At 41.8% G+C, this 11,289-nt stretch overlaps 1 protein-coding gene across 1 annotated transcript; it reads left to right on the top strand.

Moving 5' to 3' along the window:
• Positions 1 to 4,875: 4,875 nt before the first annotated feature.
• On the top strand, positions 4,876 to 6,306 carry LOC131859175 (uncharacterized). The gene has a single exon (XM_059212737.1). It carries the CDS (start codon positions 4,876 to 4,878, stop codon positions 6,304 to 6,306), a length of 1,431 nt encoding a protein of 476 aa, XP_059068720.1.
• Positions 6,307 to 11,289: the final 4,983 nt, after the last annotated feature.

The raw sequence follows: 11,289 nt of genomic DNA, 5'->3' as shown, positions 1-11,289 counted from the left end.
AATTCCGATGACAACTAAAGAAACATCTGACGAGGATGCTATATATCCGACGTCACTTCCTTGTCGGATAGTCATCGAGGAGAAAACATGGCATCTGTCGAAATTCCAACTATAATCCATCGAATTTTTTGGTCAGGGGAGAAAATATAGCCACCGTTGGAAGAGTTCATAACTTTGTCGAAATTTCGACGCAAATGGCATCATCAGGAAGATCGACGACGAGTTTTCGATTGTGAAATTGGTCGGAAGTCTGATGTGGTGTCATCGGACTATCGACAATTGTCCATCAAAAATTAGGCCCAAATGTACTAGTGATAACTCCTTAAATAAATAGAAATAAAAGAAACAAAAATAATAAGGAAATAAAACAAAAAGAAATAAAAAATGGAAGGAGCGGGGCAAGGCAGGGTGAACAAATTGTTCAAGGAGGGGGGCGGCAGTGGGTGTTTAAGGAAGAAAGAAGAGGGTGCCAAGAAGGGATATGGTTCCACCCCTCATCACGATTGAGATTAGAAGGGTGGTTATAGATTTCTATAGCCTCCTTCAACTTTATCTTGTAATAGTTGTCTTCCTTAAATAGGATAAGAGTGTTTTCCAAAGAAATATAATGTTTGGTGGATGAAGAGTTCTCAGCTAAGGCTAACTTGTGAACACGATCATGCTTGATGTGAACACTACACTCTTTGATTCTCGTGTTGAAAGAGAAACTTGTTTCGCCTATATAGGGAGCACCACAACAACATACCACCTTCCAGACTCTAGAGTCTAAGAGAGCATCCTTGCAGTCTTTAAGAGGGGGTATCCTATTCTTAAGCACTAAGAGGGGTTTGAACGCACAACAAAGAATTTTCTTGGTAAGGATTTTAGAGATCTCTTAGGAGATGTCTTCGATAAAAGTGAGGGAACCACTAGGAAGAGGTGAAGGTTGGGAGGAATTGATGTTAGAGGTGGATAGGAAGAAATATTTGGCATGATTGAGGGCCCTCCAAATTTGTTTGTGAGAATAACCATTCAATTGAAAGACATGGTGAAGATGAGAGATCTCTTGGTTTAAGTTCTCATCATCACAAATACGATAGGCTCTTAAGGTGAGAGTTTTAAGGATACCAACTTTTTGGATAGGGTGGTGGTGGGAAGAAGAATGGATGTACAAGTCATTATGGGTAGCTTTATGAAACACCCAATGACTAAGAGTTCCATTAGGATTTTTGATGAGAAAAACATCAAGGAAGGGTAACTGGGTACTAGACTCGAGCTCAATGGTAAAGGAGATGCAAGGTGCAATTCTATTGATGTGCTTATGAAAAACTCTAGTTTATTAAGACCATGAGGCCAACAAACATTGGTCTCATCTACATATATTTTTCACCACCTTGGCTTAATGGGGGAGGATCGAAGAACCATTTCCTCAAAGTGCTCCATGTAAAGGTTGGCTATGACAGGTGAGAGCGGGGAGCCCATAGCTACTCCATCAACCTATTCATAGATCACACCTTGGAAGGAAAAGAATGTAGATCTTAAGCACAACTTGACCAAAGAGGTGATCTCAACATTTAGCTTACATTTAATAATCTTCATGGTGTCGAGAATAGGAAACTTGGTGAAGAGAGAAACAACGTAAAAGCTCACCAAGATGTTGTTACTTTCTAATCTAGTGTCCTTGATAAATTGCACAAAATGGACTGTGTAATCCTTAACAAAGGACTTAGTTTTTCCCACAAGAAGAGAGATTAATTTGGCAAGGAAAGAGGCTAAATTGTAAGTAGGAGACCCCATGGTGTTTACAGTGGGTTGCAGGGGAATGTCTTCCTTATGGATTTTTGGAACACCATAGATGCAAGGGGTTACATCTTCAGTAGGTAAGAAACACTTCTTAACAACATCATCAAAGGAAGAACTAGACAAGATGGATTTGACCTTGTTGATGATTTTGGAGAAACGATTGCGAGGGAGGATTCTATAACTATTGGTAGCAATGAGAGGGTCAAGCATTTTTGAGATAGAGTCTTTTATATTCATAATGACCATGGCATTGCCTTTGTTGGCTTTAGAAATGATAAGGTCATTATGGTGCATAAAATTGTTGTAAGCAAGAATCTCAACTTTAGGGTTGTTGCATCTGGGAGGCTTAGTTTTTCTAAGTGCCATAGCACAATCTTTCCTCACTTCATTAGCAACATTGGTAGGAAGGGAGTGAATGGCATTCTTGATTCCAATGAGAAAATCGACATGAGGGATAGCTCGTGGGGCTAGAGAAAATTTGATACCTCATTTTTAAAAATTAAAAAACAAGTGGGTCCAAGGAGGCATTGGATAAGTTAACAACCAATTTGATTTCCAAATTACGAGCTAAGAGAGGGAAAGGGGAATTTGAAGAGTCAGAAAAGAAATCCAAAAGTAGGTCGGGTACCATAGGAGACAGAGAAAGGTTAGAAAGGCTAGGAGGGGTCCTCGAAGAGATGGTATGATGGGATATGTTAGAAGGCCCGACTTCATCTGACGAAAAGTGGAGGTGAAGTGGTGGGTTGATCAGGTAGGAAGCACCTCTAAGGAAGAGGTGATGATAGGTGGAGCAGAACCACAACTAGAAGAAACACAAATTATAGCCACAAATTATAGGTTTAAATAAAACATTCATAGTATATCTATGTTTTGTTGTGGTGTTATATTTTAAAATAATTTTTTAAGATCAAAATGTTTAGGATGATTAAATAATGCAGTGTAAATGTTTGGATTAAAAATAATTGGTGTATATAATTAATTATATTATTTATTTATATATTATATTATTTATTATCTAATCTTAAAGTAATATTATAAGCAGGAAGAGCGATGATAGGGTATTTGATGGAGGAGAAGTTATAGAGGATGTAGATGAGAGAGATGGTGATGGAGAAGATGATGGTAACAACCATGGGCTATCTGTTCTTACCTTATTTTATAGTGGGGCTTTGGTGAAGAGATTTTCTTTTCTTAAATCTTATCTAGCCTGTGCTTTTTCACTTTTGTGGTTCATAAATTCCTACATGTCCTTTTTTGGGATTTCTGCCAATCTTCATATCTCTAGTCTGGGATGTCTATGGTTTCTTGGCTCAATGGAACCTAGTTGTGCTTCCCATAGTGTGGTTCACTATTTCAATTCTATGGGAGGTCATCATGACCTTCCTAATATGACCATGGGGATGTTGCTTGCCTTGTGTCATGGTGTTGAACATTGTGGTGTTCATTTCTATTTGATGCTTATAGAGACCCTCGACTGCAATGTGTTAGGTTTATTGAGAATCATCCTACCTCAAGGGCTTTCTTGGTCATTAAGAAATTTGAATAGAGAGATGGCCCTTTCTTGAATCTACTCATAGGATGAGTGTTTTGTTGGGGCTCATGGCATACAAAGCCCTATTTGTGTTTTTCTCCCTAAGGTTTACCTTCTTTCCTTCTTGGGAACTAGGGTTTCAACACTTAATCATTTTGTTGGTGATGGGAGTTTGTGGGGTTTGACTATGTATTTTTTTAAGGATGTTAGTGTTCTTATTGAAGGTGGATCTTTGCTAGTAGATGTGTGTTGGCTTAGATGTGTGTTGAGGGTTGATTACCCTATGGGAGAATAACTAGAGATGACTATGCTTCCTTTGTGCCTACTTTTATGGTGCCCTCTGGCTTCCAATGGAGAATGCTCTTTTTGTTTGGATCTCTGCAAATGCCCCCTTCCCCTCATCATCTGATGAGTCCTCTTTGAATGATGCCCTTAAGGTCTCACATTCAAAGATTTAGTTATAAGTTGCTAGAGGGGGCCTCATCCCGTATGTTCCTTCCTTCATGACTTTCATCCCTTATGGTACTACTGAAAGTGAACCTATTGAGGTGGTGGATGATGCTTTTTTAACAGGATGCTCTTCCAATCAAAGGTTAAGGATGCCTTTCAAAACCCTTTGGGATATTTTTTGCTAGACCATTCTTTGGTTATTTTTTTTAGTGTTTTTCTAAAATTTCTAGGTGTTCCTTTGTTCACAAGGTTTATGGGTGTCTCTAGATCATTGTGGTCTCTCTCTTTTTATGAGAAAGTCTTTGTAAAAGGTGGTAATTAAGGTAAATGGTTGTGGGAAGACCTTCAAAATCTACATGCTGTTATCTTCTCCCTTGGTTACTCTAGCTTCAATGCAAGGGGTTTCTCTAGGAAGATGGTTTGAAGTTCCTTCTTGATTTCCTCTATTCTAAATATGTGAATCTTTTGTGGGGTTGGGACCATTGTCCCCATTAGTTAGTTGCTCTAGCCAAAAGCCTCTCCCTTAAAAAGTGTTTCTCTTTTTTGGTTTTGGTGGTCTCACTTCTGTGAGTTCCTCCCTCTTGTACCCCTGCTTGGTTGATATATATGGGTTTGGGGCCCTCCCACTTTATCTAATCAAAATATATAATAATATTATTAAATATAATATACCACTAATATTTCTAAATCTTCTAACTCTCATTGAATCTCTCCTCCCTTCTTTCCCTCTCAAGTTGTACTTCCGGACTGCGATGGGAGCGTCTGTATTCCGTCGCCCAGCTAGGGCAATCATGCCCTAGCTCCTCCTTGCTGTGCATGTATCTGCGTAGGGGGGGTGTTCGTTCGCGTGGGCTGGGGGGGAGCCGTTTTTTGCTATCGAAGGTCTTGTTACCTCTTTTTTTGGCCGCCGATCTATGCTGGGACGGGATTGTTTGGGCGGTGCATGCGTGCGGGAGCTGTGCGTCTGTGATTGACGCTTTTGGTCTCTCTTTTTCTGATTGCGGACTTGTGTAACGTCTGCGATTTGGTTGCAGCGCTGTTGTGACGGGTCGGGGCTGTGTTGGGCCCGGACTGATCCCATTGCTGTGGGGTCTCCAGGGTTGAGAGGGCTAATGGCTAAAGGGGAGCCGCCTAGGGCGGTGCCTGGTTCAAATCCTCAAGAAGCAGTGGGTATGAATTTGCCAAGTCAAGAAGCAAGGGTTTTTGAAAATGCCCTCTTCTCTCAGAATACAGGGGCTACGGATCCAGGCTCACCTGTGGGATCTCGAATCACGAAGATTAACGGATGTCTTGAAAGGTGCAAAGATAGACCCAAACTGGTAATTCCCTTTGAAATGATTGCTGAAGATGTCGAATATTACTCTAAACATTCATTGTATTGCAAGTTTCTAGGTCTAAGAGTTTCTCTCCAATTTCTGGAAAACTGGGCTCAGAAAGTGTGGGAACCAGAGGGCGAAATGGAGGTTACGCTGCTAGCAAATAACTTTTTCATGGTAACTTTTCTTTGTATGGCTGATCGGAATAGGGTTTTTGAGGGTGGACCCTATTTTTACAACCAGGTGGGGCTATTCGTCAAACCATGGCATGCAGGATTTAATCCTTCTAAGGAGCTTCCAAATCGGGTTCCGGTGTGGGTTCGGTTACCCAGATTTCCTATAGAATGTTGTCGCGAGGATGTTCTCCATATGCTTGCATCGATGCTCGGGAAACCGGTGGGTCCTTCATCACAAACCTTGGGTAAGAAAGTTATGACCTTTTCTCGAATTTGTGTGGAACTTGATTTGAGTAGACCACTGCCTGATGCGGTAGAGATGTGTGCGGGCTCACATTCCTGGGTGCAACAACTAGATTATGAGACCCTTCCTTTTCGATGCTGCCTTTGTCATGAATATGGCCATCTGGTGAGAAGATGCCCAAAGGCCAAGTCAGTGGAACAACAATTTTCGCCTCCTCCTCGTGATAATCCTAGTGCGGACAAAGGGAAGAAGCCTGTTGCTGGGGAGGGCAAAGATGCGGAGGGCTTTGTTCAGGTTAAGGCTCGTAATCAGAACAGAGGCCAGAACCGGACTCTAAGGGAGCGACAGGAAGAAGATACCTTTAACAGGTTTGAGATCTTGGATGAATTGGGTCAGACAAAAGTTAATCCTGGATCAATTATTGAGGATGAACTGGCAGGGGATTCTAGAATGGGGACTATCTCTTCCATTCCTCCGGTTGATTCTCATGTAGAGCCTACCATGCCTATGGTCACGGATGGGCAAACAGGGGTTCAGATGATATTAGAGCCAAATGTTGAATTGGGTCAAGGGGTAGAGAATGTTTCTACTCCTGCACGGACTACAGCTCCAGAGTCGGATAAGCGAGGTAAATCTTCTCCTCATCTAGGCATTCTTCAAAAAGATGGTAAGAAGGGGGCCTCAGAGAAAAATGTTAAATTGGGAAGAAAGAAGGACTTAGAAAAGATTAAGATGATTGGGGAGACATTGGTGGAGTCAGGTTCTGTGAAGACCTTGGATTCCCACTTTTCAACTCCTTCGAAATGATAGTTATCTCATGGAATGTAAGGGGCTTGAACAGCGGCCCTAGACAAAAGGCTGTTTGGGATTTAGTTAGGAGTCATTCTCCTGATGTTCTCTTCCTTCAGGAGACTAAGGTTTCTATGGAATGCATGATGAGTATTGCATCTAAGCTGTGGAGGAATGGTCTATGTCAGTGTATTGGAGCTCAGGGATCTTCGAGGGGTGTGGCATGTCTCTGGAACCCACGAAAGATCCAACCTGTGTCCTAGATTTCCTTTAAGTCCTCCTTATCCCTGGTTGCTCTGTGCACTGAGTCGGGGGAATCTGTTCTCTTTTCTAATGTCTACGCTCCTATTGACTTCCAAGGTAAGCTCCTTGTCTGGAATAATATTTTCTTGGTTCGTAGTTTATTTCCTTACTTGCCATGGATTGTTGTTGGGGACTTTAATGCTATTCTTGATCTAACGGAAAAAAGAGGAGGTAATACAAGACTGGATCCTTCTTCTTTCTTGCTCCGAGATAATATCTCAGCACTCAATCTCATGGATATCAAGCCTAGCAATGGCCGCTTCACTTGGAATAATAGAAGGGAGGGTGACAGGTGCATTGCTGAACGCTTAGACCGCTTCATGGTTTCCTATTTTTGGGTGGGTGGATTGTGGTCTTCCAGCTCTGAAATTTTGGATTGGAGAGGCTCGGATCATTGGCCAATAAAGCTTGTCATTTCTTCAACTCGTCTGCCTCAGAAGCCACCTTTTAAGTTCCTGCTTATGTGGCTTCGTGACCGGGACCTCTATGGTTGTGTTGCCGAATGGTGGCAGGTTGGCAGGCCGGCTTTTGGTACAGCAATGTATGTTTTTGCTAAGCTTCTCCAGCATGTCAAGTTTCAGCTCAAACAGTGGAATCGACAATGCTTTGGTAACATCTACCAGGCAAAACATGAAGCTCAGGCCGAGTTGAATGGCATTACTAGATTGATTAGGGAGGAGGGAGTGTCTGAATACTTGTTACGGGAAGAGGCCAGAGCTTTAAAAGCTTTGGAGGAATGGGAGTTGAGAGAGGAAATCTTTTGGAAACAGAAAGCTCGGATTGAGTGGCTTCAGGAGGGAGACAAGAACACTGCCTTCTTTTTCAATTCAGTAAAAGCTAGACAACATGGTAATGCTATCTCATCTTTGGTGACTGATAGGGGAGAGGTTATTTCTTCTACTCAGGGTATCGCTGATGAAGCAGTGCAGTATTTTGCTTCTTTATTTAGAGAGGAAGCACAGGGAGACCCTGTTGCAGAGGCCCAGGTCCTTTCCTGTATCCCTTCTTTGGTCTCTTTGGAAATGAAACAACATCTTATGAGTGTCATAACTTTGGAGGAGTTAGAAAAAATTGTTTTCCAGATGAAAAAAGGTAAGGCTCCTGGTCCAGACGGTTTCCCGATTGAGTTCTTCCAGGAATTTTGGGACATTATCAAGTTTGATTTATTGGCAGTTGTTCAAGAATCCCAGACGAATAAACAAATGCTCCGGGCCCTGAACTCTACCTTCTTAGCACTCATTCCCAAGGGGGAGGGGGCTGACCGGTTAAGTCAATTTCGCCCTATTTCTCTTTGCAACGTAACTTATAAAATTATATCTAAATTGATTGCTGAAAGGTTGAAAAAGTGGCTTACTATGCTAATCTCTGAAGAGCAAAGTGGCTTTGTGGAAGGTCGTCAGATTTTGGATGGGGTGGTGGTGGCTTCTGAGACTATCCATTCCATGGCCGGCTCTAAAGCCAAAGCTATGTTCATCAAGCTGGATATGGCCAAGGCGTATGACAGAGTTCGTTGGTCCTTCCTGCAGAAGGTTTTGAGTGCCTTTGGTTTTGAGGAGGAATGGATTTGTTGGGTTATGAGTTGTGTGGGGTCGACTTCCTTCTCAGTTTTGATTAATGGGGAGCACTCCAACCTCTTTGGGGCTTCTCGGGGTTTGCGGCAGGGTGACCCTCTTTCTCCTTACTTGTTTCTTCTTCTGGTGGAAGGTTTGGGTCGGTTGATTAAAAGGAATGTTGAAGGAGGCTTTATTCAGGGCTGGCAGTGGGGAGAGGGTATTCCTGTTCAGTCTCACCTTCAGTTTGTGGATGATACAGCTTTGATGGGTTTGGCTACTATTAGGGAGGCTTCTAACATGCGCAGAGTGCTGGATGTCTACCTTGCTGCTTCTGGTCAGTTAATTAATGAGGGCAAGTCTTCAATTTTTTTCTTTAACACTCCGCCTTCAATTCAACGAAGAATTGCTCATATTCTCAGGTTCCAAATTGGAAGTCTTCCTTTGCTATACCTTGGGATCCCCATCTCTACTGGCAGGCAGTCTAGGGATTCCTGGCAGGGTATTCTGGATAAGTTCAATGTCAAAGTGAACCACTGGACTCATCGTTGGCTGTCCTTTGCTGGTCGGGTCCAGTTACTTCAATCTGTGGTACAGGCTCTTCCCCTTTATAGATGTTTGATTCAGGTGGCGCCGATGAGCTTTGTTAAGAGCCTTGATTACTTAGCCAGACAGTTTTTATGGGCTGGTAATTTGTCATCAACTAAGTGGAGCCTTATTAAGTGGGAGACGGTTTGTAGTCCTAAAAGATTTGGTGGTCTTGGATTACGTCAATCTTTACTTTCTGGTACTGCTCTGGCAGCTAAATTGTATTGGCGATGGTGTGTGGAACAGGATCGGGTGTGGGCTAGGATCTTGTCTCACAAGTATTTTTTTGGGATCCCCCAGCGTGATATCCCTCGTTATAGCTTGGCAGGGAAAGGCTCGACGATTTGGAATACTCTCAAGAAGGGGGCTGCGCTCATTAAGGGTGGTCTCTTCTGGATTTGTAAGAGTGGGACAGAGGCACAGTTCTGGCATGACTCCTGGGATGGCTACCCCCCCATAGTTTCCCAATATCCTCACCTGAGTATATTGGCCCAGAGGTTTTGCGAAGCTGGGTGGACTAGGGTGTGTGACTTCAAGTCATTTTCCCTTCAAGGGCAGGTAGTGGAAGCAAGATGGAAGACTTCAAGGGAGTGGCCTATTCTGGGGTTGGAAGTTGAGTGTGCTGAGCTTCATAACATCCTTTCGGGTCGTAGCTGTAGTGCCCTGATGGATAGTGATGCGTTGGCCTGGTCCCCTAATCCCAAAGGTACATACACTATGTCTTCTGGTTATCAGGCGCTGCTCTCTCAACAATTTGATGGGGGGGAAGTCCATTGGTGGAAGAGAGTCTGGAATAATTTCTCTTGGCCAAAATGTAATTGCTTTTCTTGGACTTTGGCTTGGAATAGATGCTTGACCTGGGACAATATTCAGAAGAGGGGTTTTGCTGGCCCTTCAAGGTGTGTTCTATGTGGTGGGGAGGAGGAAGATTCTCCACATTTATTCTTCTACTGCCCATTCACATTGCAACTATGGCACCTCTAGTGGGATGCCTGGAAGAGTCAGTGCTTTCATGCATCCTCCCTAGCTGAGTTTTGGATGAGACTGGGAAGGCCCCCTTCCTCGGCTCCCTTCTTGCAGGATGTCTGGTATGCTGGCCCTATCTTTTTGCTATGGCAAGTTTGGTTGGAAAGGAATCGTAGAATCTTTCGGGGTGAACAATTGGGGTTTCAACAGGTTTGGACTCGAATTATGGGAATGGTCCAGGAAACTGTGACAGCTAAGAGTGAGATTATTTTGCCGATGGAGGAAGGCGATGTGGAGATAGTTAATAGGTTTGGTATACAGGGGATATCTCCAGCCTCAGCTTGTGCCAGGAGAGGTAGACGTGTGAAACATAGAGTTCAAAGGATGGGGAAATGGCTCCCCCCTCCTGCTGGCTTTCTGAAAATTAACACGGATGGTTCTTCTAGGGGTAATCTTGGTCCAGCTGGAATTGGTGGGATTGGTAGGGATTCTTCTGGATCGGTGGTCTTTATCTTCTCAGCTAATGAGGGGGTGCAGACTGTTAATAGGATGGAAGGCTTGGCTATCCTATATGCTTTGAAGCGTGCTTATGCCCTAGGGTGGCGGAAGGTGATTTGTGAAGCTGACTCTCAAATTCTGGTTAATTTGCTCCTTCAGAGGAAGATATCTGAGGTTAGCTGGCAACTATCTGTGTTAGTACAACAGATATTACAGGTTAGCTCTGTAATGGATTCGGTGTCGTTTACCCATATTCCAAGGGAGTGGAATAGGGTAGCTGATTGTCTGGCTAAATGGGCGTCAGAAGATGTTGATGGTCGGAGGATTGACGAGTGGGAGCAGTTGCCCTATGAGCTATGTCGGGATTTGGAGAGGATTCTTGTTGAAGATGAAAGTGGTGTTGGGGAATGAAGTTCTCATTCTTGTTCTTTCTGTAATCTCTTGTAGTCCCTGGGGCTTTGGCCCTTTGCTTTTTTGTACTCAGCTTTTCTAAATTTCAATAAAGTTTTTACCCCTATTTTTCAAAAAAAAAAAAAAAAAATTTCTAAATCTTTAATCGTTATTAGTGTTCATTTAGAGGATATTAAAATTCTAGTAAAAATTATTGATAGATTTAAAATTTAAAAGTAAATACTATCTCAAATAACTACCCTACAATTATCTCTTGTAAAATTTAATAAAGGATTCTTACTATTTATTCATAAATAATTATATGTATGTTATATTAATACATAATATTATTATGTTTTTTGTATGTTATTAGTACTTGTTTGCATTCACTTAAGCCTAATTAATTATTTTTTTGCACCAATCAAAAGTGATTATCATTTATGTTTTCAACATCAACTTGATTTTTTCTAAAGTTGAAATTTATATTTTTAAACTAGAAATTATTTATCTAAAATATAATAGGATGAAAAAAATTGGTGTTATGGAAGCAAATTTATAGGAATGATAGATTTTATAGGTTTTTTGAAGATTTATTAATATTTAAAAAATAAATGTATATTTTAAATAATTTTTTAATTTTTTATTGATAATCTTGTAAATAAAGTGTTTTTTTTTAATAAATGTATAATTTTTTTAATATTCTTTT

The sequence above is a fragment of the Cryptomeria japonica genome, chromosome 10 (assembly GCF_030272615.1).
Source record: "Cryptomeria japonica chromosome 10, Sugi_1.0, whole genome shotgun sequence".
NCBI classification, from domain to species: domain Eukaryota; kingdom Viridiplantae; phylum Streptophyta; class Pinopsida; order Cupressales; family Cupressaceae; genus Cryptomeria; species Cryptomeria japonica.
This window is presented reverse-complemented; position numbering and strand designations above follow the sequence as displayed.